This window comes from Giraffa tippelskirchi, chromosome 13 (assembly GCF_054371585.1).
Source record: "Giraffa tippelskirchi isolate mGirTip1 chromosome 13, T2T-mGirTip1v1.2.pri, whole genome shotgun sequence".
NCBI lineage: Eukaryota > Metazoa > Chordata > Mammalia > Artiodactyla > Giraffidae > Giraffa > Giraffa tippelskirchi.
In genome coordinates, this window is record NC_137287.1 from 38299164 (window position 1) to 38327146 (window position 27983).

The 27983-nt window shown below is 52.5% G+C and overlaps 1 protein-coding gene across 15 annotated transcripts; it reads left to right on the top strand.

Annotated features, from left to right (window-relative positions):
• Window positions 1-411: 411 nt before the first annotated feature.
• NLRC3 (NLR family CARD domain containing 3) lies at window positions 412-27486 on the top strand. Of its 15 annotated transcripts, XM_081555015.1 has the most exons (21): window positions 412-454; window positions 565-755; window positions 9915-10007; window positions 10776-10837; window positions 11098-11299; window positions 11390-13139; window positions 14151-14237; window positions 15887-15970; window positions 16606-16689; window positions 18018-18101; window positions 19684-19767; window positions 20358-20441; window positions 20986-21069; window positions 21616-21699; window positions 22255-22338; window positions 22754-22837; window positions 24902-24985; window positions 25379-25462; window positions 26138-26221; window positions 26609-26692; window positions 26998-27486. In XM_081555015.1, exons 5-21 carry the CDS (start codon window positions 11122-11124, stop codon window positions 27086-27088), a joined length of 3198 nt encoding a protein of 1065 aa, XP_081411141.1. In that variant the 5' UTR covers window positions 412-454; window positions 565-755; window positions 9915-10007; window positions 10776-10837; window positions 11098-11121; the 3' UTR covers window positions 27089-27486. The 15 variants fall into 15 exon arrangements, 9 of the variants coding, with proteins under 9 accessions (XP_081411141.1, XP_081411145.1, XP_081411143.1 ...); XM_081555019.1 differs by lacking the exon at window positions 22255-22338; XM_081555017.1 differs by lacking the exon at window positions 19684-19767.
• The last annotated feature ends 497 nt before the right edge of the window (window positions 27487-27983 follow it).

Sequence of the window (27983 nt, forward strand, 5' to 3'; positions counted from 1 at the left end):
CAGGGCTGAGGCAAAGGTGCCTGTTGGGTGCTAGAGAGAAGGAAATTGGGGTGGGGGTTGGGGAGGAGGGGTGACCGTGTGGCCCGGGGCGGGAGGACGCAGCTCCAGCCCTGGCCAGGTTGGCTGCCTGCCGTGCGACCTTGGGCACATCACTGAACGCCCCACCCACACCGGGTTTCCCTACCACCACCCCCAAAAGTCAAAGGTGTGCTGATGTGAGCCTGTCTCCTCTGTAGCCTTGGCTGGACCACTTTCCCCTGAGCATCAGGTCTGCAGGGGCACTTGGTCCTCGGAAGAAGCCCTGGCAGCAACCCCTGCCTCTGGCTTTTGGGGTGATGACGAAGTCAGACAGCTGACCCGAGGCAGCCACAGCTCACTCATTTGTCTGTGAGGCTTGTTGGCTTTTGAAATGAGACAGGAAGGAGGGCTGAGGTGGAGCCCGGCACAGGAAGAGGTGAGGAGCGCTGGCCGCCGTGACAGCCAGTGGGCTCGGGGAGTGCAGGAGCTGGCGGGCCGTGTCCCCGTCGCCCTGCACGGTCAGCACCACCCGATCCCTCTGGACAGGGCTTCACTCCTGCCCTGGACGGATCCTGTCGGCTGAGGGGCCCGGCTGACCGGCCGCAGAGATTTCCAGGACATCCTCCCCTCTGCCCAGCTGCCTCTGTCTACTGGAGCAGGGCGGAGCCCAGAAGTGCTGGGATGGAGTACCCCCAGCCCCCTGGTCTCAGCCTCCCTGGGGAAATGAGGCCCGGGAGGTAAGTCAAGTGCAGGATGGGGGAGGAAGAGGAGACAGGTGACAGGAAGGACCATGACTGTTAAGGCCTGAGCTGCCCTGCGGAGGGCTGGCTGGCGCGGCTCCAGGAAGGTGTCCCTGTGGGTGCTGGGAGCTGCTGGGCAGGACGAGATCACAGTGTGGATAAATGAACACATGCCCAAGGGCAGCCCATCACGGGCAAAGGGGACAAAGCCCAGCTCCCCAGGTACCAACGACAGGACAGGAGGAACAGGAAGTAGCTGGAAAGCGCTGCAAGCAGGCAGAGGTGATGCTGAACAGGGCAGCCCAGTGGTTAAGCTTGAAATCAGCAGACCTGGGCCTCATCCTGGCAGCCCCCTTCCTCTCGTAAGATGGAGGGGACAACACCAGACCTGCCCAGTGTCCTGAGGACCCAGGAAGGTGGCGCAGGTGGGGTGGGGCTGGTCACCCGGAGCCTGCTTCCTAAATGTCACCCTCATGTTGGGTGAGCAGCCGGCAGGGGCCAACCCAGCCATGCCCAAGGATGGAGGTGAGGCTCATCATTCCGAGAGGGAGAGTAACCACAGACTCCTTCTCAGAAGAGGCACCACGGAGAGGGTCCAGGGTGGCTGTTGGCCTGGGGTCCTCTCCCATGGCCAGGGTCCTGGGCCCCAGGCTTCCTCCCTGTCCCCTCAGTGCAGACCCCTACTTCCCCAAGCCCTGGGGCTCACCTTTAGTCATCACAGGCCACCCTGCTGCGAACACCCCTCAGCAGCCACTGCCACTGGCCTGGGAGGTCCTGGGAGTGGGGTGGCTCCTGGGCCACCTGCTGGGCTCCCCTCCTCTGTTCTTACTGGTCCAAAGGTGGAGGCCAGGTTGCGGGGGGCTCTCATCCGAGAAGGGGTGCCAGGTGACAGAACAGTCTATTAATTTTGAATCTCAGATTAAACAATGAGGTGGTTTTTTTCTCTAAAGTATAAGTATACCCCAAGTATTACATGAGATACTAAAAGAGTTATTTGAGGACTTCCCTGGAGGCCCAGTGGTTAAGACTCTGTGTTCCCAATGCAGGGGCATGGATTTGATCCCTGGTCAGGGTACTTAGATCCCGCATGCTGCACGGTGCAGCCAAAAACTAAAAAAAATTTAAAAATAAGAATTACTTGTCATTTACCTGAAATTAAAATTTCACTAGGTGTCCTGTATCTTAATTTGATAAATCTGGCAACCCTAGGCAAGGCTTAGTGGGGTAAGAAGGATGGGTGTCTGATGAGGAGGGAGTATCTGCCCCGGTACTGGCAGCTAACGGGGCCCAGAGTGGGGGAGCTCACCCCTCCCCCCACTTTCCCAGGCACACCCTGCTGGCCTCTTCCTCCCCGCTCACTCCTGCCTGCTGCTGCCCCTTCTTTGTCACTTGCCTAACCCCTCTCTGGCCCAGGGGTTCTCCATTCTAGCTGCTCATTAGAATCATCTGAGCAGTTTACCATGCATCCACGTAGGGGCTCTACCCCAAACCAGTGAAGTCTCTGTGTGGCTGGACTAAGCAGTGGCTTTTCTAAAACAGTGCTGCAGAGAATGGCCATGTAATCTAGCCACCCCACTTCTGGGTGGACACATGGAAGAGCTGAAAGCAGGGCCTTGAACTGCTAATCTGTCCTCCCTTGTTCACAGCAGCATTGCTCACAAGAGCCAAAAACTGGAAACAACCACTGTCTGCCAACAGGTGAAGGCCTAAACCAAATGTGGTTCATCCATAAAATGGAATACGCTGCTGCTGCTGCTGCAGCTAAATCTCTTTAGTCGTGTCCGACTCTGTGTGACCCCATAGACGGCAGCCCACAAGGCTCCTCTGTCCCTGGGATTCTCCAGGCAAGAATACTGGAGTGGGTTGCCATTTCCTTCTCCAATGTATGCATGCATGCATGCTAAGTCGCTTCAATCGTGTCCAACTCTGTGCGACACCATGGACAGCAGCCCACCAGTCTCCCCTGTCCACGGGATTCTCCAGGCAATAATACTGGAATGGGTTGCCATTTCCTTCTCCAAATGGAATATTATATAGCCTTAAAAAGGAAAGACATTCTAATACACGTTACAACATGGATGAGCCTGGAAAACATCATGCTCAGTGAAAAAGGCCAGATGCAAAAGGCCAAATACACTGCGTGATCCCACTTACATGAGGAACCCAGAGTCATCAGATTCACAGGAACAGAAAGTGGCCTGGTGGTGACCAGGGATGGGAGAGGGATGGGAGCCAGAGTCTCCATATGGGAAGATGAAAAAGTTCTAGAGGTGGTTGTTAGTGATGTTGCACAACACTGTCAATGTACCCAATGCCACTGAATCGAATGCTTAAAAATGGTTAAAATAGTAAATTTTATGTTATGTACATTTTGGTGGTGGTGGTTTAGTCACTGCATCATGTCTGACTCTTTGGGACCCCGTGGACTGAGGCTCTCCAGGCTTCTCTGTACATGGGATTTCCCAGGAAAGAATACTGGAGTGGGTTGCCATTTCCTTCTCCAGGGGACTTTCCTGACGCAGGAATCGAACCTGGGTCTCCTGCACTGTAGGCGGTCTCGGACATTGCAAGCAGATTCCTTACCACTGAGCCACCAGGGTACCCTTTACAACAATAAAATTTTTAAATTAAAAAATACAGTGCTCCAGACAATGTCCTAGAGGCACTGAGCCTGGCCCTTCTTCCACATGGTCCTGCATACTCCTGGCCACCACCCTGTCCCCACCACAGCACAGTCAGTTATCTGGTGAGTGCACTTGGACATCCAATGCAGGGGGCTGTGTCCAACCTGGGCCACACCCTGACATCACACTGAGAGCAGGACACAGGCCTGGGTGTCCCAGCTCGTGTAAGAAGAGGCTGCAGGAGCATTGCTTTGTTTTGGTTTACGTATATTTGAACTTTTAGATAGTTGCTAGCATAGCCTTCTCTAAAGTGAGGTATTAACTTAGCCAGTAAACTGCACTTGGGGCTTCCCAGGTGGCGCTAGTGGTAAAGAACCCACCTGCCAATGCAGGAGACATAAAAGACACTGGCTCGATCCCTGGGTTGGGGAAGAACCCCTGCAGGAGGGCATGGCAACCCACTCCAGTATTCTTGCCGGGAGAATCCCATGGACAGATGAGCCTCGTGGGCTACAGTCCATAAGGTCACACAGAGTTCACGCCTGAAGCAACTTAAGCATGAACGCTCAAAGTGAGCTCAGTAGATTTTTACATGTGTGTACGCCTGTGTGTACTCTGTCCAAATTAATAGGTAGAGGTGCCCAGCACCTTTGAAGGCTCCCTCACACCTCTGTCCAGTCAAAACCACCTCCAAGAGTGACCACTATATTCACTTCTATCTTTGTTGGTCTGGCCTGATTCAAAACTCCCTGCAAATGGAATCACAGAGGGTGTCTCTTTTGCATCAGATTTCTTTCTCTCACAATGCCTGTGAGAATCAGCCATATTGTTGAGGATATCAGTAGCTTATTCTTTTTCTTTATTATGTAGGATTTCACTATAAGAACGTTCAAAAAAAATCTCATTCTTTTGTTGATGGACATTGGTTGTTTCCAATTTTTTGGGACTTTATGAACAAAGCTGTCGTAAATATTCTGATCTGTGATTTGGTGGACATAATCACTCATTTCTGTTGGGTTTATACCTCAGGGGGAAATTACTGGGTCACAGAAATATGCATATTTAACCTTATTACTAACAAACATTTTTCCAGAGTGACCTTAACTTGCATTTCTCTAATGACTATTGATATTCTCTTTTGTGATATTCTTCAAGTTTTTGGCTCATTTTTTCATTGGGTTTTTGTTTCTTACTGATTAATTAATGTGTTTTGGATGTCGTCTCCTAGTCAGTGGTTTGCTTTCTCATCCTTTTAATTATGTCTTCTAACAAACAGATATTCCTGATTTTATTTTATTCAGATATTCCTGAATCCCAAAATACCGTTCTCTTCTTTCATGGTTAGTGCGTCTTACGTTCTGTTTAATCTTTACCTAGGCCAAGTCCATAAAGATATTCTCCCATGTTTCTTCTAAGGCTTGACTGTGTCAACATTCACATTTAGATCTATGATCCAGCTTAAATTAATGTTTTTTGTATGGTGTGAGGTAGGGGTCATGGTTTCTTTTTCCCACGTGAATAGCCCATTAGCCAGCACAGTTTAATGCAAAGACCACTCTTTCCCCACTGAACTGCAGTGGAGCCCCGTTATAAACCCAGTGATCATATATAACCAAGCGATTGTATATATGTGAGTCTGTTTCTAGACCCTCTATTCTACTGCACTGGTCTATTTGTCTGCCCTTGTACCAGTATCTATAGCTCTATACTAGGTTTTGTGGTTTTTTTTAAAGAGAAGTTTCTTAAAAAATTATTTATTTTGGCTGCACTGGGTCTTTGTTGCTGCGCGCACGCTTTCTCTAGTTGCAACGAGTGGGGGCTACTCTCCAGTTGCACTGGGTGGGCTTCTCACTGCTGGCTTCTCCTGTTGCAGCTTGAGGGCCCAATAGTTGTGGTGCATAGGTTTATCTGCCCAGTGGCATGTGGGATCTTACCAGACCAGAGATGGAACCCATTTCCCCTGCATTGGCAGGTGGATTCTGAACTACTGGACCACCAGGGAAGTCCCTATACTAAGCCTTGATACTGTGTACTCTAAGTCCTCAGGCTTTGTTCTTCTTTGAAATGATTTTGTCTGTTTCAAGGTTTTCTGTTTATGTTTTACAATCAGTTTGCCTCTCTTCCCCCTCTCCAAAAAGCCTGTTGGGATTCTGATTGGGATGTCAATCTATTAATCTATTTGGGAAAAACAGACATCTTAATAATATTAAGTCTTTCAATCTATAAACATAGCAAATCCCTAATTTAAGGTCTTCTTAATTGTTTTATAGTTTTCATTGTAGAGGTCATGAAAATTTTTTGCTAGATTTATTCTTATATATTGGATACTTTTATGGCATTTAGAATTTTTACTTTTGATTTGAGTGTTACTTACTAAGTAGAAATATAACTGATTCTTTTTGTGTATTAATCTTGTGTCCAGAAATCTGAAGTTCATATATTTGTTCTAACAGTTCTATTGTATATTCCTTTGGATTTTCAATATATACAATCATGTCAACTATGAATAGTGATCACATACATTTATCTTTTCCTTTTCTAATCTTGATGTCTTTTCTTTCTTTCATTTGCCCTATTGCACTAGCACCTACTTTATTTAAAAAAAAAAGCAACCATCAACCAGAATAGGTTACCCCTGAGGAATGGAAGTGAGGTTTATATTTTACTTAGTTTTGTATTACTTATGTGATTTTAGTGTTTTACTTTTATAATTCTATAAGTGATCTTTTTAAATGAGGGGAGAGCAATACGTATTTGCTAACATACATAGTTAGCAAAATCTAAGCAATTGAAATTCACAAAATAAGAAACACGTCCTTAATCCCACTGTCATATACTTCCAGCTATCCTATAGCCAGACAAAAATGGAATCTTATTTTTTTTTTAAGTATCCTATCATAATTCTCCTCTGCACATTGATTTTTTTCCCACATAGAAATACACTGTAAAACATACAGGAAGTTCAACAAACCCAAGTCAGATTGATTCAGAGACCCACATCAAGACACATTATAATCAAACTTTCAAAAAAAAAAAGAATCTTGAAGTCAGCAAGAGAGAAGCAAATCATCACATACAAGGGATCCTCAATAAGATTATCAGCAGACTTCTCACCAGAAACTTTGGAGAACAGAAAAAGAGTAGGCTGACATGTTCAAAGTGCTCAAAGAGAGGAACTATCAACCAAGAGTCCTAAAACCAGCAAAACTGTCCTAAAGGAGAAATTTTGTGTTTAATGTGACGTACAGTTCAAAAAAATTTTTTCATGGGCTGGCCAAATCCGTTGACTTGAAATATTATTTTTGTCACATTACCAAATCCCTTCCTATATAAATAATATAAATATATACTTGTTCCTGGATCCTCTATTATGTTTTATTGACTTATGATTCTATTTTTGTGCTATCCCACCCTGCTATATACATAGCATAATAATAATGGAAGATTATATTCAAGAATGCAAGTTCTGTTGGGGAGAATGTGGGGAAGGGATAGTTAGGGAGTTTGAGATGGACATGTACACACCACTATATTTACAATGGATAGCCAACAAGGATCTACTATACAGCACAGGGAACTCTGCTCAATGTTATGTGCCAGCCTGGATGGGAGCGGGGTTTGGGGGAGAATGGATACATGTATATGTATGGCTGAGTCCCTTCGCTGTTCACTGGAAACTACCACAACATTGTTAATTGGCTCTACCCCAATACAAAGTGAAAAGTTTATAGTCTGGAAAAAAAAATTATGGCAATCTAAATAAAGTATAGATTTAGTCAATTAAAAAAAAAGAATGCAAGTTCTTGCCACAACAAAGACCCGAAGCAACCAAATAAACAAATATTAAAAAAAAAAAGAACGCAAGTTCGGTTTGATGTTAGGAAATCCACAAGTGCAGCTCACAGTTTAAAGGCAAGATCAGTCATGGCACTCCCTCCGGTGGCTTCACACACACTGAGCTGCGTCCACACTCCTGAAGACAGCGAGCGGGTCTCAAGCCCCTCTGACCTGCCTCCTGACCCCATGGTGGGCCCACTTGCTCGCCGACTGCACTCTGGCAACTGGCAGTGGCTGCGCAGAGTTGTCACGGCTGCGCTGCTGGGGAAGTTCACTCTGGTCTTCCTGCCGCTCTAACACGCAGGAGATTTGCACCTGCTGATCTGGTTCTCTGCATGACTCTCTCCCACCTTTCAGATCTGCTCACGTGTGGCTTTCTCACAGAGGCCTTCCCTGGCCACTGGGACTCCCCCTGCCCTCCCCCAGGACCCTGACCCTCTCCATCACACGCATGGTTTATTTTATTCAGGCACTAACTGCCATCAGAACTGCCCTGCTTAGTCACTTGTTTTCTTCTTGTGTCATTATCCTCCACCCCCACCACACTCATAAGGTAAGGACTTGGTCTAATTGTTCACCGTTACATCACCAGTGCCTGCAACACACATCAGGCCCCCAGTAAACATTTGCTGGCTGGATGAATGACTGGAAGTATAATAAAGTGTGCGATTAGATCAATGCCACTAAAAAGTCATTTGCTCATGTAACAGACAAGCCTAAAAGTTTTATAAAATGTGGAAACATAGCTTAAGAGGCAGGTAGTTTATACAGCACAAGTATTATTGTCAGTGAAGCCACGGTTTTTAGTCCAATTCAACTGCTACCCGGTCATGCATCCCTGGGGAAAGTCGCTGAACATCTCTGAACCTCTGTGCCCTCATCTATAAAATGAGAGAAACAATGGTAACAAGAATTGTTACAGAACATAAGGAAATTATATGAGTCCAGTGCTTAACAGAAACTGGTCATAGGGACTTCCTTGGCAGTCCAGCAGTTAAGATTCCACTGCACAGGTTCTATCCCTGGTCGTGGCACTAAGATCTCACATGCCTCTCAGTGTGGCCAAAAAGTTTAAAAATAAATAGAAACTTTTAGTTAAAAAGAAATAACAGAAACTGGTCACAAACATCAGGTCTAACAGTTTGGGCTAGAACTACTCCTGGGAGGGTCAGGAGTCGGACAAGGATGCCTGCTACAACTGCTGTCCTTCAACACTGCTGGCAGCAGCGGTGAGGCTGGCCATGCAGAGAAAGCGTTCAAAATCAGAGTTATACTTTTAGAGAAGAGATGAAATTATTTGTATTGCAGTCATTCAAAAGCCTGAAGAGAGGGTTTTTTTTTTTTCTGGTTTATAATTCATTTATTTTTGGCTGTGCTGGGTCTTTGTTGCTGCCTGGGCTCTTCTCTAGTTGCAGTGAGAAAGGGCTACTCTCCAGTCGTGGCTTCTCACTGTGGTGGCTTCTCTTGTTGCAGATCAAGGGCTCTTAGGGTCCACAGGCTTTAGTAGTTGCAGCACAAGGGTCCAGTAATGTGACTCACAAAAGGGCCAGGAGGCAAGGTCTGAGAGGCTCTAGAGCACAGCTCAATAGCTATGGGCACATGGGCTCAGGTGCTCCTCGGCATGTGGGATCTTCCCAGATCACAGATGGAACCCGTGTTTCCTGCATTGGCAGGTGGATTCTTTACCGCTGAGCCACCAGGGAAGCCACTCAAAAGCCTAAAGAGAGTTAACTGAAAAATGATGAAAACTACTGGGAAAACTTAAAACCTGAATGGGATAATGAGATTAAAACACATGAAAACTAATTATCTTCTTTGACACTAACAGAATTCATAACAATAACAAGAATTATTTAAAAATACTTAGACACAAAGAAGAAACTGGCGAGATCTAGATAAGAAAAACTATAGTTTAGCAAAGGATCTAAAGGAAAACCTCAATAATAGCTCCATTAGTCTGTGCACATTAACACAACTTAAACCAGTATCCTAGCCAGTTTCTTTTCCCCTTGGTCTTAACATTTAGAAAAATGAAATAAAAGAGCCAGAAGGGACCTGGAGAAGTAGAGGGAGCGTGGCCTTGACCTGGCCTATTTCTGAAGTCCCAAAGTAGTTCAGCTCAGTTGGACACTATCTACCTCAAGTTTGCTGCACTAACTCTTCAGTGTCACCATGAACTGAATGCTTGGAAAATACTGTTTTACTTATTGCCAAGCTTCTTTTGTGCTTCCCAAGTGGCTCAGTGGTACAGAATCTGCCTGCCAATGTAGAAGATACAAGAGACTTGGATTTGATCCCTGGGCTGGGAAGATCCCTTGAAGGAGGAAATGGCAACCCACTCCAGTATTCTGGCCTGGCGAATCCCATGGACAGAGGAGCCTGGCAGGCTCCAGTCCGCTGAGTCACAAAGAGTTGGATACGACTGAACACACACACACAAACTTCTTTTAGTATTTTCCAGGTAGAAAGATCCATCCCAAATTAAAATGCCTGGGAAGCCCAATTCAAATCCAAGGTAGAGGAGTGTGTTGAATCCTGGAGACTATAGCCAGTGGATCTCTCTTAAATGGACCCTATCAGGACCCAGAGACCTCCAGGGCTAGAAGGTGTGGGCCAACCAGTTTCAATGAGCCACTGCCACCCAAGGCAGCAGGTGTAGCCTCTGCCCAGCCTCACGTCCTGTTTTCTCTCCTAGACCCGTGGACAAAGGATGGCCGACCCTTGCCCGCTGAGTGCCTGGGGCCCTGCTGGAGGGGCTGCCGAGGGCTGGACACCCTGCCCACTGCAGGTGAGAAGGGGGTCCTCAGGTGCCCGCCTTGGTTGAGGGAGGGACACATGGGGGCGGCCAGCCTTGGCCATGGGATCCACTCCAGTCTCCAGGGAGGAAAGGGAACGTGGGAGGGTGGGTGGGGCTTTGCCTCAGCGCCCTCCTCACTGTCCCCGGCAGAAAACATGCTGCCTGCGGTTCAGGAGGAGCCCCTGTGCTTCCCGGAGACACAGGACACAAAAGAAACGGAGCTGAGTGGCTGCTCTGAGAACCAGTTCTCCCCTCCCTTTGTCTCCTCCTTTCTTCTTTTCTTTTTAAATTAGCAGACTTTCATTTTTAGAGCAGTTTTAGGTTCACAAAAGAATGGAGTGGAAAAGACCAAGATTTCCTCCTCCCTGCCTACATACATCCTCCCCGGCCAGAGGGGCATGTTGGTTACAATCAGTCACCCACACTGACACGTCACAGTCACCTAGAGTCCAGAGCCGGTATCAGCGTCTCTCGTGGTGCTGTTCATTCTATGGCTTTAGACAAACGTACAGTGACGTGAACACACCGCTGTAGTATCACACAGAGTCGCTTCTGTGCCTTGGCAGTCCTCTGTGCTCCACCAGTTCATCCTCTGTCCCCAGAGCCCTGCAAGCCACTGTCCGGTCACTGTCTCCAAGGCTCTGCCTTTTCCAGAAGGCCATGGGGCTGGAACTGTACAGCATGCAGCCTATCCCCGTCAGCCTCTTCCACCCTTCCCTTCTCGTGGGTGGACCTGTTCCTAATTAGCTCCATTTCCAGGTTACAAATGAGGACACCACGGCACAGAGAGCTCAGGTGGCCCGTCCAGTGTCACACAGACAGTAAGTGGCAGAGCTCAGATTCCAGCCTGGGGCACCCTGCACCTGGTGATGCTCCTGGCAGCAGGGCCTACTGTGGCCACCCAGGAACAAACCGCACCCCCCCAAACCTGTCCTGGAGGCCAGACCAAGGGCCAGCTGCCCACCATCCAGGGAGGGAGAGAGGGTGGGCCTTCATCACCCCCGGGTCCTGAGGCTCGGTCACCTGTCCCAGGCCACTGGGCGGGGCGACAGAGGCAGCAGGACTGGGCCTCTCTCCACAGCCCCTGGCCACAGTCCCCGACTCCATGAGGAAGCAGGAGCTGCGCCCAGGCGGGGAGGCCGGCCAGGGCCACGGTGCCAGCTCCCCGGCCGAACAGGTGAAAGCCCTGGTGGACCTGCTGGCCGGGAAAGGCGGTCAGGGCTCCCAGGCCTCACAGACCCCCAACAGGACGCCAGAATGCCCGCTGAAGCCCCATGGCAATGGTAGGCCCATGGATGGGGGTCCCCAGGCCTTATTCCTCTCCCTCTTCCCCCTCCCCTCTCCCACCCTCCCCCATGGCTTCTGTCCCACAGACTTGAGGATACAGAGGCACCGGGAGGCCCTGCTGAACAGGACCGGGGGCGGCCCTGAGCTGGACAGCCCCTCCCGGAGGCTGACCAGCCTCCTGCTGGTGGAGGGCCTGACGGACCTGCAGCTGAGGGAGCATGACTTCACGCAGGTGGAAGCCACGCGCGGGGGCTGGGGCTCGGCCAAGACCATCGCCCTGGACAGGCTCTTCCTGCCCCTGTCACGGGTGTCCATCCCCCCCCGCATCTCCATCACCGTTGGGGTGGCTGGAGTGGGCAAGACCACCCTGGTGAGGAACTTCGTCCACCTCTGGGCCCAGGGTCAGGTTGGCAAGGACTTCTCACTGGTACTGCCCATGACCTTCCGGGATCTCAACACCCACGAGAAGCTGTCTGCAGACAGACTCGTCCGCTCCATCTTCCCGCACGCTGGGGAGGCAGGCCTGGCGTCAGTGGCACTGAGCAAAGCCCTCCTGGTCCTGGATGGCCTGGATGAGTGTAAGACGCCCCTAGACTTCTCCAACACTGTGGCCTGCACGGACCCCAGGAAGGAGATCCAGGTGGACCAACTGATCACCAACATCATCCGGGGTAACCTCTTCCCAGAAGTGTCTGTCTGGATCACCTCCCGTCCCGGCGCGGCTGGCCAGATTCCAGGGGGCCTGGTGGACCGGATGACCGAGATCCGGGGCTTCAGCGAGGAGGAGATCAAGACCTGTCTGGAGCAGATGTTCCCCGAGGACCCTGTCCTCACCGGCTGGGTCCTGAGCCAGGTGCAGGCAGACCGGGCCCTGTACCTCATGTGCACCGTCCCGGCCTTCTGCCAGCTGGCAGGGGCAGCGCTGGGCCACCTCCACCGCAACAGGCCGGGGCCCCTGGACGCCAAGCTGTGGCCCCCGAGGACCCTGTGTGAGCTCTACTCGTGGTACTTCAGGATGGCCCTTGGCGGAGAGGGGCAGGAGAAGGCCAAGGCAAGCCCCTGCATCGAGCAGCTGGCCCACAGCAGCCGCAAGCTGGTGGGCACACTGGGCCGACTGGCCTTTCACGGGCTGGTCAGGAAGAAGTATGTGTTCTACGAGCCAGACCTGAAGGTGCTGGGCGTGGACCTCACGCTGCTACAGACGGCCCTTTGCGGCCGCTTCCTGCAGCGGGAGGAGACTCTGGCCTCCGCGGCTGCCTACTGCTTCACCCACCTGTCCCTGCAGGAGTTCGTGGCAGCTGCGTACTACTGCAGCGCCTCCAAGAGGGCCATCTTTGACCTCTTCACTGAGGGCGGCATGTCTTGGCCCCGGCTGGGCTTCCTCACGCACTTCCGGAGTGCGGCCCAGCGGGCCATGCAGGCCGAGGATGGGCGGCTCGATGTCTTCCTGCGATTCCTCTCAGGCCTCTTGTCCCCAAGGGTCAACGCGCTGCTGGCTGGCTCCCTGCTGACCCAGGGCGAGCACCAGAGCTACCGGACCCAGGTGGCCGAGCTCCTGCAGGGCTGTCTGCGCCCTGATGTGGCGGTCTGCGCCCGGGCCGTCAATGTCCTGCACTGCCTGCACGAGCTGCAGCACACCGAGCTGGCCAGCAGCGTGAAGGAGGCCGTGGCCAGTGGGGGCCTGGCCAGGCTGACCAGCCCTGCACACCGCGCCGCCCTGGCCTATCTCCTGCAGGTGTCCGACGTCTGCACCCGGGAGTCCAGCCTGCCCCTGTGCCTGGGCCCGGGCGTTCTCCAGAGCCTGCTGCCCCAGCTGCTCTACTGCCGGAGCCTGAGGTGGGCGCTGGGGGCAGGGGCAGCACAGGGTGGGCGGGAGGAGGGTACAGTGAGGACCGGGTGGGCTCCTCCCACCCCCACGCCCCCCTGTGTCCCGTCCAGGGGCTGCTGTCACCAAGGACCACGACCCGTCGGCTTCAAACGACAGAAACCTCTTCTCTCCCGGTTGTGGAGACTGGAGTCTAAGAGGAAGGCATCAGCAGGGCCGTGCTCCCTGGGAAACCTGTAGGGATGGTCCTTGGGTCATTTCTGGCCTTCCCAGCCTGCGATGTCTGCCGGCAGCCCTTGGCTTACAGACCCAGGCTCTGCCTCTGAGGTCACACGGCTGTCTCCTCCGTGTCTGTCTTCTCGTAGATCTCTCTCTAGTGGGGACACTGGTCCCCATGCTGGGTTACAGATCACTTCACTCCACTATGACCTCATCCTCACTCGTTATCTGCAATGACCCTATTTCCAAAGAAGGTTGCATTCCTGAGGCACGGGGGTGGGGGGTTGTAAACACCAGTATATCTTATAGGGGGACACCACTCGACCTATAACACCCCATATACCACCCCAGTGCTGACAGAGGCCACACCCATTCACTCCACCCTCAGCCTGTCGTCCTCTGTCCACTCTCTGGACTTCGGTGGTGGGGAGGGGAAGGCTGGAGGACCAGGGCCACTGGGGACCTCAGAGTAGCTTCTATAATCCTTAAAGGAGGGCAGCTGGTGTCCTATAGACACACACAGTGTGGGGGCTGCAGGAAAGACAGCCCTGCAGGTCAGAAACCCACGGTTTATGCCACTGAACTTCGCAAGTCGCCTGGTGGGAGAGCTCTGAGCACGTGGGTGTCCTGGCGCAGATCCCTGAGCCGCTCGGTGGGGGCTTTGCTGGGATGGAGAGGAGGGGGCGGCAGAGGAGCTCAGTCTAGGTGTCTGAGATTAGCACCCACTCCGCTGCCAGGGGCCTCATCCCACCTGCCTACAGGCAGTGGTAGGACCACTCACTATCGCTGTTCCTCCTGACCAGGCTGGACACCAACCAGTTCCAGGACCCCGTGATGGAGCTGCTGGGCAGCGTGCTGAGTGGGAAAGACTGCCGCATTCAGAGGATCAGGTAACACAGATCCAGGAGACCCCGCGCAGGGTGCTCACCAGTCTCTCATGGTCCGGGGCTCTTTTCACATCCTCCTCTCTGCTCAAGTGGCCTGTGATGCTTTCCAAGAGAGGCATCTTCGGGGCGTGTGGCTCAAGGTGCAGATTGCTTGTTTCCACCCATTCCAGAAAGTTCCAGAGGCCCAGGTATATCACTTGTAAGAAGAAAGGATATGGTGAGGTTCAGATGCTACCATAGATACAGAACCATATTTCCCAATACTGTATGTGCAGATGTACTGCCAGGCCCGATTCACTCTACATTCCTCTCAGAGTTTGCCTTCAGATGGTATTCTGAGCACAGGATTACATCTTTAAATAAAATCCAAACTTTTAAATTAAAAAATTTATATTAATTTAAACAATTTTAAACATCACATCTTTAATATTCTAATTAGATGACAGTTTATATACTAACTGCAGAGCAGATCTATATGCTCATGAAATCTCTCCTATAAATAACATATCCGAGTCTTAATTACACCTGATTTGAATCGATATGATGACCAGGAGCTGGCTTTGGGAGAACTAGGGAAGTGAATTTAGAGAAAATAAGACTCAGAAAATAACTTTTCATAAGCCTCACATAAGCTTCCAGCTTCTGAAATCATCTTTATCTGAAAAGACAAAAACATAGACTGAGTCCAGACCAAAAGTAAGTCATTGAGGATAGTGGTCAGAGTGGTGAGCTCTGGGTGACCTTGGACAGATACCTTTGTGCCTGAGGAGGGTAAACAGTAGGGGTTCAGGGGTCCTCTGGACCACTCCTCAGTGTGTTCAGGGTACACCCTTTCAAGGTAGATAGAGATGTACATTTTGTTAGAGTCAGCTTCATAACTCAACCATTTTCCTTTCTTGCTTTAGAGAAAGGACAAGGGCTAAGGGTGTGTTGGAGCCACAAGTTCAGCCACCAGTTCATGAGAGTTGACTGTTATGTTTTCAGGAATTTTTACATGTTGAAAGTGCTAGAAATTGGCCACGGTGGGAGTATTTACACCATGGAAATTAGCCAATGCAACAAATCAGGGCTTTTGTTATTTTGCTTATTCCTGAGAGCTGGTTCTCCAGCACACCCCTGGCTGGAGTCTGCAGTAATTGCCCATCCATCCTCTCTGATGCACTGTTTGTGTAGAAGCTGTTGCATTCGATTCTGGTCAAACTTCTCCCTGGGGCCCTCTGCTGGGCTTCCCAGGTGGTGCTAGTGGTAAAGAACCCGCCCGCCAGTGCAGGAAACATGAGACAAAGGTTCTATCCCTGGGTTGAGAAGATCCCCTGGAGGAGGGCATGGCAACCCACTACAGTATTCTTGCCTGGAGAATCGCATGGACAGAGGAGCCTGGCGGGCTGCAGTCCATAGGGTTGCGAACAGGTGAACACGACTGAAGTAACTGAGCATGCACACGTGGGGCCCTCTGCTAATGTGAGGGTCTGTCCACCCACTCTGGCCCCACCATGCCCAATCCCCTGGACCTGGCTCATCTGGTCTCCACCGGCATCCAGGCCCTGATGATGCTATGGTGGCTGACAGGTTTGCATCACAGACCTGGAGTTGCAGAACAGGTGATGAGGTTATAGACCCACATTAAGCATCCTCTCCTTCTCTTTGGGCAGCTTGGCTGAGAACCAGATCAGCAACAAAGGGGCCAAAGCTCTGGCCAGATCCCTCTTCGTCAACAGAAGCCTGACCACTCTGGAGTAAGTAGGACCCTCACCACTTGGATGGGGGGAGCCTGTGAGCCATCGTGTGAAGCCCCCTAGGCAACACTCTCCCCAGGGTGGGCTGGAAGGACAGGACAGCTGAGCCAGCCAAGCCTTGGCTCCTGCTCAGCTGCTGGGACTCGCTCATGGAAGCACCAGAATATTGGCCTCGAACCTGGTGTTACCATCTCCTCTCCACACTCCGCCCAAGCCCACTAGTCCATCAGACCCTGCTTTCTTCTCCCCTTCCTGTGGGGCCATCATAGGGAATGCCTTCCTCATTTGCCTAAACAAAGATCTCTGCCCCAGTCCCACCAAACAGGGCTTCCCTGGTGGCTCAGACAGTAAAGAATCCACCTGCTATGCAGGAGACCCAGGTTTAATCCCTGGGTCAGGAAGATCCCCTGGAGAAGGGAATGGCAACCCACTCCAGTATCTTGCCTGGAGTGGACAGAGGAGCTTGGCGGGCTGCAGTCCACAGAGTCACAAAGAGTCGGACACGACTGAGCAACTAACACAACCAACCCTGGCACGTTCTCTTCGAGGAGCGTGGATTTAAAGATCTGAGCAACTTCTGTTCTGCCTTCCCTCTCTGGGAACTGGATAACTGGTCCTTTCTCTTCCTCCCCCAGTCTCCGCAGTAACTTCATTGGACCTCAGGGGGCCAAGGCACTGGCAGATGCTCTGAAGATTAACCGCACCCTGGCCTCTCTGAGGTACGTGTCACCTGCTTGCTGCCTTTCTGCCCCCAGGAGGTGGCTCAGAAAACCATCTCCTCAGGTGCCACCCGTGGAGCAGGAGGTAATTCCCAACAGCAGCCACGAGATACTGGCTCCCACCCAATGGATGCCAGAGCATCCTGTGTGCTGAGCAAGTTTCTAAGTCCAGCTCTTCCCTGTACCTGTGTTCAGGGTCTGCACTGGAGAGGGCAGAGAAGAGGGGCAGAGGTACATGGAGGTCTGACAGGCAAAATAATCTACGAGGAAAAGTTCTTGTCTCCATGAGTGGGAAGTCCCCAAGTCCATGCATCGAGATGATCCCTGAGGTGTCTTCCAAGACACTGAAATCCCATCTTCTAGATGGTTCCCATGGTTTGCTGAGATTTGCTGGGCTCCTTTTAGGGACCAGTGGTTGTATCCATCCTTAGTTGAGTGCGTACTGTCAGTCTGTTTTGCTCATTTACTTCTTTTTACTGAGGCAAAATTCACATAAAATTTACCATTTTGGAGTGTACAGTTCAATGGCATTTAGTACAGACACAGTTATGCAACCAACGCCTCGATCTAGTTTCTAAGTATTTACGTCCCCCTAAAAGGAGTCCCTCTACCCATCAGCAATCACTTCCCATGCCCCTCTCTCCCCTCAGCCCCTGGCAACCACCAATCAGCTTTCTGTCTGAAGATTTCATATAAACGGAATCGAATAGTAAGAATTTTTGTGCCTATCTTCTTACACCTGGTGGAATGTTTTCAAGGTTCATCCATGTCAAAGCATGTGTATTTCATTCCATTTTAAGGCTGAATAATATTCAATTACATGGACCACGGTTTGTTTATCCATTCGTCAGTTGTTGGACACGGGTTGTTTCCACCTATTGGCTATTGTGCTGTACACACCTGTGTACAAGCATTTGAGGACCTTTTTTCAGTTCTTCCGGGTGTGTACATAGCAGTGGGGTCTGCTGGGTCACAGGTGACCCTATGTTTAACCTTTTGAGGAAACGGCCAGGCCTGCTTTCCTCGGAGGCCACACCGTCTGATGTTCCTACCAGCAACCGGGATGAGGGCTCCAATTTCTCCACGTCCTCACGAACACCTGGGTGCTATGTTTCAGCTGTAATTCAGACTGTCGATGACCTTGTGGTCCAGTTATCAGGGGCTCCTCATCCACAGCCAGCAGGCAGGTGCCTGGAGAACCCAAGGAAACCCTAAGGCCAGAGCAGCGGTGGGAAGGGCCAGCTCCCCCACTTCCTGGGTGTGTGGGGTGAGGGCCTGTCGGGCACCCTCGTGGGCTCCACCAGTGATGCCCCTCCTTGCCTCCACAGCCTCCAGAGCAACAGGATCAGGGACGATGGTGCCAGGTCCATGGCTGAGGCCTTGGCTGCCAACCGGACCCTCTCCGTGCTGCAGTGAGTGGGCATGCTGGCTGGCAGAGAACGGTTTTCTCTCCTCTCTTCTCCTCCCCCAAGGGCCTCTCTGTTCCCTGCACAGAGGGGTGGATGGGACAAGGCCCGGAGGCTTTCTGAGCCATCTGCATGGCCCCTGGAAAATCTGACGTCCACTGCTTTTCCAGAGAACAGGTGTTGGGGGAATAATTACAAACAGAGCCTTCCGCCAAAATGGGAAATCCTCTCCACAAATGCAGAAAAGTACGAAACAGCTTAATTACTGCAGTAAGCACTCAGCTAGCCTGCAGTTAGCATCCAAGGTGATCCACCAGTGGGATGCCAGACAGAAAGGAATCTCACCCTTTCCTGCAGCTGAGCAGACACAACTCTTTATATGTGGGTTTCCAAGAAAAACCACAGCTTGTCCTCAAACAAGAGAACCGGAATAGCTCTGTTTGTCAAACTTAGTTTATCCTAAATTTGCCTGTCGTCCGGGAAGGGGAGCCGTCTGTGCCTGCCTCCTGCCTTCATGCCCAGGAAAATGAAAACTCCTGTCTTTATGACAAGCAGGCACCTACAGCCGGAGCAGGTGTTCTCCTCCTTGATGTGCAGGGTTCAAAGAGATGGCGCTGAGGCCCTTACCAAAGACATTCCTAGGCTATAAGTCTGGCAAGAGGCTAACTTCTATTAATAGCTCTTAGAAAGATTTACATACTCTCAAAGGGACAGGGAAAGGATTTATAATCCCTAGTTTCCTCAAGGAAATACTCTAAGGGAGGGGAGGGTTTCCCCTCCCTCCCCACCCCCCCCACCCCCCCAGCTTTTGGAACCAAGGAAAGTTCTATTTTGTTTAGACTGTAGTAAGCCTTATACAGATGAGGTCCTGGCCTACCTGTCCTTCTGGGATGAATGCAGTGGTCCTCCTGTAGCATCTTCCTCCTCCAGATTTAGTGTAAGAGGAAGTAGCTTCTGCAGATGAGGAGCCTAAGCCAGGGTCTGCCCTCAGGAGGACTGTAGGGTTGGGGGGCAGGCTGTTGGTTGGTCTGAATGAAGGCAGACTGCTGAGTGTTGAGAAGGCTGGTCAGGGGAGGGGCCAGTGGGACTTGTATGTAGAAGTTTTCAGAAAGTCTCCAGTTTGGAGGTTGATGGATATTAACAGTGTCCGCTGGTCACTGCTTTCTGGCCCCTCAAGGGAAGGCCCAGCTGCCCTTGCCTCTTTCTTGCTGTTTAGTTGCTAAGTCCCGTCTGACTCTTTTGCGACCCCATAGACTGTAGCCTGCCAGGCTCCTCTGTCCATGGGATTCTCCAGGCAAGAATACTGGAGTGGGTTGCCATGCCCTTCTCCAGGGGATCTTCCCAACCCAGGGATCGCACCCACATCCCTGTTGGCAGCAGGGTTCTTTACAACTCAGCCATCAGGGAAGCCCTCACCCATAGCCTCTTACTCTTCAGGTAACTCCATCAGTCTATTAGCAACATTTTGGCAACAATCCAATGACCTTTCCTGGAGACCCCTCCCCCATGCTGCAGTAAACTTGAACCAGACTGTCCTTGGCCTGGAAATGCCTGTGGCCAGCTTTACTGAAGGACCCTTCTCCTTCAGCCTGCAGAAGAACTCCATCGGGCCAATGGGAACCCAGCAGATGGCAGATGCCCTGAAGCAAAACAAGAGTCTGAAAGAGCTCATGTGAGAAATGCAGAAGGGCCAAACTGGTACCCTTCATGCCTGGCACAATGCCCAGCTTATCACAAATATTTGTGAGCGTGGGGTGGGTAGATGGATGGATGGATGGATGGATGGGTGAATGCGTGGGTGGATGAGTCAGTAAATGGATGGACGGATGGGTGAGTGGGTGAGCGGATGGATGAATGAATGATTGAATGCGTGGGTACTAGATAGCTGGTTTTGGACTCCAAAACCCTGAGCCAGGAGAATGGAGATCCAGATTCCCAGGAAGGAGTGAGCTCCAACTGTCTCAGGCTCACCTTGACTGCCATTGCAGCCACCTTCATATAAAGATCACAAACGCCTCTCGCTGAAGGGGTGGCCCTGCCCCCGTCAAGGAGTCGAGAAGGACACTGCTACCTTGATCTCTTACAAAGGCTACCTGCCAGCTGGCCTCAGGCAGAAGAAATTGTGTACTGGGCACCCTTGAGACCAGAGACACCCCTTCCCTGGAGGGCTCCTGGACTCTGACCCCTCCAGGGGCTCCCGGACTCTGACTCCTCCTGGCCTCACCCTGCCAGGCTGCTCCACCCACATCCCCTCTCTTGCAGGTTCTCCAGCAACAGCATTGGTGATGGAGGCGCCAAGGCCCTGGCAGAGGCCCTGATGGTGAACCAGGGCCTGAAGAGCCTGGAGTGAGTCCCCAGGGGGTGGCTGTGGGCAGAGGGTGACTCCCTGCCCGGGTTCCCTGGCCAGCAGGGGGCGGGTCCTGGTGGAGGGCTGTCAGAACCCAACCAGGCCACAACCCCAGGCACTCTGTGCTCCGAATGTCTCTCCCTCCAGCCCACCCTGCCAGCTCCCTCTCCCTGGACAGTAGGTTGGAGTTGGTTCTGGAGTTCTCAGAGTGACAAGCACCGAGTGCCCTTTAGAAGCTGGCCTAGGTGGCTGTGGGGGGGGGCTGGCTCCGGGGGCCGTGGTGGGGTGTGGGGACAGCTGGCTGTGCTGCTTTCTCTGGGAGCTACAGACACATGTCCCCTCAGAAGTCGCGTGGAGCCACCCAAATCAAGGCGACGTCTAAACTCGGGCACTGAGGGGCACAGGAGAGGAATGAGGGATGGGGAGGGCATGGGGGTGGCACAGGGCCCCCAACCCCCTGCTGGACTCAGTGCCCGTGACCCCGGCTGGACTCCCTCTGGGTCCTGAGGTGGCCACGCACAGTGCACCCTGTCCTGTTTGCAGCCTGCAAAGCAACTCCATCAGTGACCTGGGAGTGGCAGCGCTGATGGGGGCCCTCTGCACCAACCAGATGCTCCTCAGCCTCAAGTAAGCCCCCTCCCTTCCCTCTATTCCTTTGGCTGGGGGTCTGAAGGGACTCTGGGACGTGGTGGGAAAGGCTGGTGCTGAGAAGCCCCCGCTCCTACCCCGACCCCGAGGGCCTGGAAGGGGGAAGAGCCGTGGTTGGGCAGCTTGGTGCTGGAGCCTGGCTGCCTGTGACCCTGCTCACGGGGACGGGGGGAGGGGGGCAGCCACAGCCTCAGCGGGCCGGGTCCGCTGCCCCCTTCCTGAGGGCAAGCCTGCAGACACCAAACACGCTGGCCTGCCCCTCCCCTCACACCTATGAGGTCCTGGCGTCTTATCCTCTGCTTCCTGGACTGTCCGTCCTACTGTGGCCAGTCCTGGGACAGGGGAACACATGGTTAGCAAGCCTTGTGAGGGGGGCTTCCTGGAGCAGGCTCTTCCTGCTTCCACCCAGGGCCCACCTGGGGTTCCTGGCTTCTAAACAGCCTGAGCTCCTGGACGCCTCCCCCCGCTCCGACCCCACCAAAGTCCTCCCCTGTCCATCAGCAGCTCAGGGTTCTCTTTCCTCAGCCTACGAGAAAATTCCATCAGCCCGGAGGGAGCCCAGGATCTGGCGCGCGCTCTCCGCACCAACAGCACCCTGAAGAACCTGGAGTACGTGAAGGGGCAAGCGGGGCTTCCTAAGGCTCTCTTATGCCACCGGGGGCCCTGCCCACCCCAGGCTGGGAGCTGACGGGCAGACCCTTGGGAGAAGGATGTGGTTGGGAGGGGCGGCCGGGAGGCCTGGCGGTGACCCTGACACAAGTCCCCCTCTGATGCCGCAAATTACACATGGATGGAGTGAGTGGTGACAGTCGCCCTGCCCTGAGCCCGCACCCCTGCAACAATATATGAGCAAGTGGGGGGTGCTTCCAGCACAGGGGCCAGGAGTGAGTGAGTCACCAGACAGCTCTGCCACCTCCTGGCAGGTTACCAGGCATGGAGGCCCACCAAGCAGAGCCTGCACCCTGCCCGCCCCCAGGACACGTGGCAGGCACAGTGCCCGGGAGCACATTCAAGTGCCCCGAGAGCCTGAGCCTGGCAATCCCAGCGGACAAGATGCAGCCCTGGGGTGGGGTTGGGGATAGGGGAGTGGTCTGGATCCCCAGGGAGCAAGGACAGGGGCTGCACTGCTGGCTCCGGCTCACTTCCCCACCCTCCTCTGCCCAGCCTGACAGCCAACCTACTCCACGACCAGGGCGCCCAGGCCGTTGCAGAGGCAGTGAGCGAAAACCGCACCCTCACATCCCTTCAGTGAGTCCACGGCACCCCCAGCCGGCCCTGTCCTCCCAGAGCTGCAGGGCCCCACTCAAACCAGGGGAGGCAGGAGGCCAAGTCAGGCTCAGGGTCCCTGGCCCCAGCATGGCCTCAGTAGGTTGTGCCCAGCTCCCTGCTCTGCTTCCTGGGGCCGATCCATGGAGAGGCCAGGGATGGGAGGTGTCACACACTCCATGCAGGGACCCCTCCACTGACCAGGGTGCACGCTGACCCCCTGGGACCAGCCTGGGGGAGGGCTGCAGGAGCTCTGCCCACCCTGGCCAGGATTCCATCCCCAAGGATTCCATGTCCTCTGGTCACTCTCCTGGGAGAAGTCCCTTCTTTCTGGAGCTCCCAGGACCTCCTGGCTCTGCCCTGGGCCACGTGATCATGTGTGTGTGTGTCTGCCCAGCCTGCAGTGGAACTTCATCCAGGCTGGCGCTGCCAAGGCCCTGGGACAAGCACTACAGCTCAACACAAGCCTGACCAGCCTCGAGTAAGTGGGGCCTCCGAGGGGGTGGGAGGTGCAGAGTCAGTCATTCTGGTGCCCACCAGGCTCCTGCCCTCAGCACACAGCCTCCTCTGCTCTAGGGCCAGGGAGCATGTTTCCATCTGACTTGGTGTTGTATATATATATACATATATATATGTATATATATATTTTTTTACAAAATAACAGCTTTGCTGAGATATAATCCACTCTTTAAGGTGTACAAGTCACTGGTTTCTAGTGTATTTAGAGCTGGGCAACCATCACTAAAATCAATTTTTGAACCCTTCAGTCACCCCACGAGAAACATCATGCTATCAACACTCACTCCCCACTTCCTCCCCAGTCCCCTATTCCTGACAAACACTAATCTACAGTCTCTATGGATTAGCTTATACTGGACATTTCACAAAATTTAAGTCATAGAATACGTGATCTTTCTGACTCACGTCTTTCATTTAGTGTAATGGTGTCAAGGTCCATCCACACTATAGCATGTATCAGGGCTTCATTCCTTTTTACAAGTAAATAATACTCCACTGCATGGACAGACATGATGCTTATCCACTCACCTGCTAGTGCACATTTGGGTTGTTTCCACTTCTGGGCTATTATGAGTAACACTGCTGTGAATGTTCATGCACAAGTTTCTGCATGTGGATACATGCTTTTAGTTCTCTCTTGTGCACACCTGGGAGCAGAACTGCTGAGTAAGGTGCTCACTCTGAGTTTAACCTTTGAGGTTCACCTGCTTTTCATGCTCCCACAGCTTCTAATACACGCCCTGTCTGGCAGGTCCTTCTGTTTGGCTCTGAACATGCTATTCCTCAGGGTCCTGTCCTGGGTCATCTTTCCCTGAATGATTTCTCTTTCTAGAAGCTCCTCCTCACCCAGGGTTTTGATTCCCTTCGAAGTCCTGGAGGCGCCCACATCTACAGCTCAGACCTCTCTCTTGAGCTTCAGACCCGTGTCCACTGCCCACTCCACTTCCCCCTAGGTGGACCCAGTTTATCTCCCCAACAAGCCTGTTTCTTGGTTCCTCACTATGTGAGGGGTTCTGGCCACCAACTGTGCAAGCTAGAAACATCACCGTCCTTCTCACTTTCCACCACGGCTCATCTCCAAGTCCTGTCACTTCTTCTCCCAACATTCCACCCAGCCCTCTCCACCTGCATGGCTGCTGTCCAGGCTGCTAGCGTCACTCACCTGCCTTACCGCCGCGGCCTCCACATCCAGTCCCTCCTCTCACACTGCTGGCCAAAGATCTCTCCCAAATGTCCATCTATCCCCATCCTGCACAAGTTTAGCTGGCTGCCCAGTGCCTGCAGAGTGAAGTCCAGCCTTCAGTGTGGCTCCCAGAGCCCTGAAGTTCTGCTTCCTCTGCACCCCTGGGGCCTTACTCCACACCCCAGCAACTTGACCCAATTCCTCTGGGTTCCTTGGATGTGCCAGGCTCGCCCCCATCTCTCACCCACAGGCTTGGTCTAGACCTATTTCTGCCGAGCAGCCTGTGACCACGCTGGGGAGGGCACCTCACACTTGGTGACTCTCATCTCACAGGTTCCCCCACCTGAGTTCCAAGAGGCCAGAACTGGGCTTGCTGGTCGCCAAGGCACTTAAATGTTTGCTAAAATTGTCAATGCAAACTGCTCCCTCAAACGTGCCAATGTCCACTTGAACTAAACTCTTAGTCATTTATTGCTCCAGGGCCTGCCACTTTCCTCCAATGTGGAAGGAAAAGAGAAAAAACAAAAAAAGCTGTAAAACACTGACCAGCAAGAATGGCTCGAGGCCTGAGGGCTTTGAAAATCACACGTTTCTTGTGGATGGTATTTCCATGTGTCTGTTTCTGTTTTGCCTGGCGGTCCAAACTCATGCAGACTCCAGACCACTGTGCACAGTCATTAGGCGGCCATGGGGCGGTGGCCACAGAGGAGGTGCAATGATCCCCAGAGATCATCTACTATGGGGTGTGTGCTCTGATTTAAATCTAGAAGGTCCAAGCTCAGCACGTCCTGCCAGAGTGCTGGCTAGGGTACCGTGCACCCAGGGGTCAGGCTCTGCATTCAGTTTACAGGAGAACGCCATTGGGGATGAAGGTGCCTCTGCGGTGGCCAGCGCGCTGAAGGTGAACACAGCCCTCACTGCTCTCTAGTAAGTCCTGACGTGCACAGCTGGACCTTAGCCATCTTTCCACACTAAACATCCCTGTTTCCCAGGCAAGGCAAGTGGGTTTTATTTTCTTAATATTAGTGATTAGGACATCAGACATCTAAAAAGTAAGAACTAGGGGTTCAGGGGGTGTCCCCCAAACTCTCCAGAACACCTGCACTTCCTGTGTCCAGATCTCTGCCTGGCGTCAGTGTGGGCAGGAGATGCAGCATTCTCTGGACACACCACAGGTCAACAACTTTCAGTGCTATTTCACCAGTTTCAGCCCTAGGTCAAGGGGGTGGTGGAGATGAAGGGTGAATACGGATGGAGCTGGGCCGGTGGGTGTGAGGGCTAGAGGCTACCCGTCTGCATTGACTGTGTCTCCTCTTACAGTCTCCAAGTGGCCTCCATTGGTGCTCCGGGGGCCCAGGCACTCGGGGAGGCCCTGGCTGTGAACAGAACCTTGGAGATTCTAGAGTAAGTATTCCAGTCTCTGGCTACAGCCTCTTGCCCACAAAGTCAAGCTGTTGACTCAGAGTGATCATATATGGAAAGAGGACATGTACGTGGAAACTCCCAGATCACTTCAACAGCTTCCCAGAGATCAAGCAGCCCCGGCCTCTGCAGCTCCCCGTCACCCTCTTTTCCTGAGGGTCACTAGTGGGTCCTCTTCTCCTTGGCCTTGCCCAGGCTGAACATGTCCCCAGGCCGTTTAGGGGCCCTGAGGAGGGGGCAGTGGCCATTAATCCAGCCTGTGAGAAGAGTCGAGCTCCAGGCCCGAGCTCCATGGGGCTCTCAGGCTTGTCTGGTCCTCGCTGCTCCTGCAGTGCTGAGGTTCCAACGCATGTGCACCTCCGGGTGGAGGGCTGCCTCTCTGGTCTCCGCCCCTCTTTCTTTGGAATGAAAACGGAGGGTGAGGGCTCCAACAGACCACCAGCTTGGGCTGGCCTCACCCCTCCCCACACCCTGCTCCCCAGAGCCAGTCCCTGTTCTGTGCCCAGGAGCGAGGGAGGAGCAACCTCATCCCCATGGTTGCTGAGTCCCCGCTGCCTCCACCCAGGCGCCCACGCTCACCTGAAGGGGTGCCGGGCTCCCCTCTCAGCTGTCATTGTGCCTGAGGTTGCGCCTCAGGGCTCCCATCCTTCTCAACAGCTTAAGAGGAAACACCATTGGGGTGGCTGGAGCCAAAGCCCTGGTGAATGCTCTCAAGGTCAATTCCAGTCTCCGGAGACTCAAGTGAGTGGCTGCACAGACCTACCCGCACCTCAGGGCAGCCGGCTTTTCTTCTGGACTCTCCCTATAGCACAATACTTGCTTTCTGCTATAGCTGCTCCCTTCAAGATACAAATAGCTGACACTATATAGTGATTATCAGTCAGTCTTGTGGATGGGTTTGTTCCCTTCTGCATTTTCGGTCACATGTCCTCTGTGGCACCTGCACAAGACAACCTGGCTGCTTGCAGACCTGGGTCTCGGGGTTAAATGCCACTGGGCTGTTGCTATGGCACCTGTGGACCAATGAGGCCCAGACGGGTCCCTCCAAGAGAGTGCTGTGCTGCTTCCTGGGCATGTCCTTCTGTCCTGAAGGGCTCACTGTGGCATCTCCATCTCTTCTCTGCCTAGTCTTCAAGAGAATTCCTTGGGAATGGAGGGGGCGATATGCGTTGCCACTGCACTGTCTGGAAACCACGGGCTCCGGCACATCAAGTGAGTAGGGCTCAGCGGCACCTGCCCTTTCCCACCAGCTTGGTTCACCCTTAGAAGTGCTTCCAGGTCAGGCCCTGCCTCCTCTCTGAACCTCGGAGCCAGCTGACCCCAGTACCCCAGTAGCTCCACGGGGAACTCCATATACAAGGGGGCCACTTGGAGCCTCGCCCATGGGAGGGACGGTGGAAGCACAGAAGTTTCACCTGAGTTTAGCATTTCAGGTAGTGACCACTTGCTCCTTACTGATGAGGACCTTCAGGCCTCCAGCCAGTTTCTCAAGCCCTGTCTTGATCCTTTTCTTCCAGTCTCCAGGGAAACCACATTGGAGAGTCTGGTGCCAGGATGATCTCGGAGGCTATCAAGACAAACGCTCCCTTGTGCACTGTGGAAATGTGAGCAAAACAAGTCCCTGGTGGATCCGGTAGACACACAGCTGAAAGCTTTCCAACAAAAGGACTATTTCTCAAGGGTGCCTTCCTGCAGTCTGGGAATGATGCTGACCCACAAGAGAGCTGGTCTCCTGCAAAGAGGCAGGAAAGGTGCTGCCAGAGGAGGATACGAGCCCCTCTCCTGGTCCAGGGTCAGTCCAGGCAGGGGAGAGATGGACACTCTGCTACAGCACGGTCTTCTGCCAAGGGACTCAGGGACGGGCCTCAGAGCTCAGCAGGAGTCAGCGCCTATTTATATCCTGGGGTCTTTAATGTGCCCCTACCTTTTCTTATCTGACTGCCCTTTTCCACTGCCCTGGATAAAATCACTCCCTCGCTCTGAAATGAACTGCCATCTTCAAGCCCGTTAAGTGTATAAAGAGTGTCAATTTGGCATTAGTGACAGAGGGAACATATTTTTTCAAGAAGAAAAGGCTATACGAGTATGATCTTTAGCGTCATATGGAAAAATCAGGAAAAAAATTTGAAGAGAAAGGAAGGCTTTAATTATAGGATTCTGGAACAGAGACAAAAAAAGTTCTCCACGGTTTCTGTCATCTTTCACCCATTACAAAATCTCTCAAAGACAGAGATTATGTCCACTGTATGTCACTTGGGTTCTGGCATGGTGGTTATCAATAGCATGTTAAATATCAATGTCTTCATACTATCTTTCTGCATTAGATTTCCCAAAGCACTTCTGCAGCTACAGCTTCCCCAGGAGAGCAAGAGAGCTGAGCTTCCACATGGCATAAACTCCCCCAGATGTCTTTCAGTGTTGAAAGGAAAAATATTCCAAATGAACATCAGGGGTTCTTCAACTACATAACCAAGGAAAATAGTTATGGAAGTTATAATTATCA

Bases quoted from the DNA above. Each gene is read 5' to 3' on its own strand.
- NLRC3 (XM_081555015.1), top strand. From the start codon at position 11,122: ATGAGGAAGCAGGAGCTGCGCCCAGGCGGGGAGGCCGGCCAGGGCCAC. The intron at 19,768-20,357 runs GTGAGAAATGCA...CCTCTCTTGCAG, and splicing joins AAGAGTCTGAAAGAGCTCAT to GTTCTCCAGCAACAGCATTG. The intron at 26,222-26,608 runs GTGAGTGGCTGC...TTCTCTGCCTAG, and splicing joins TCCAGTCTCCGGAGACTCAA to TCTTCAAGAGAATTCCTTGG.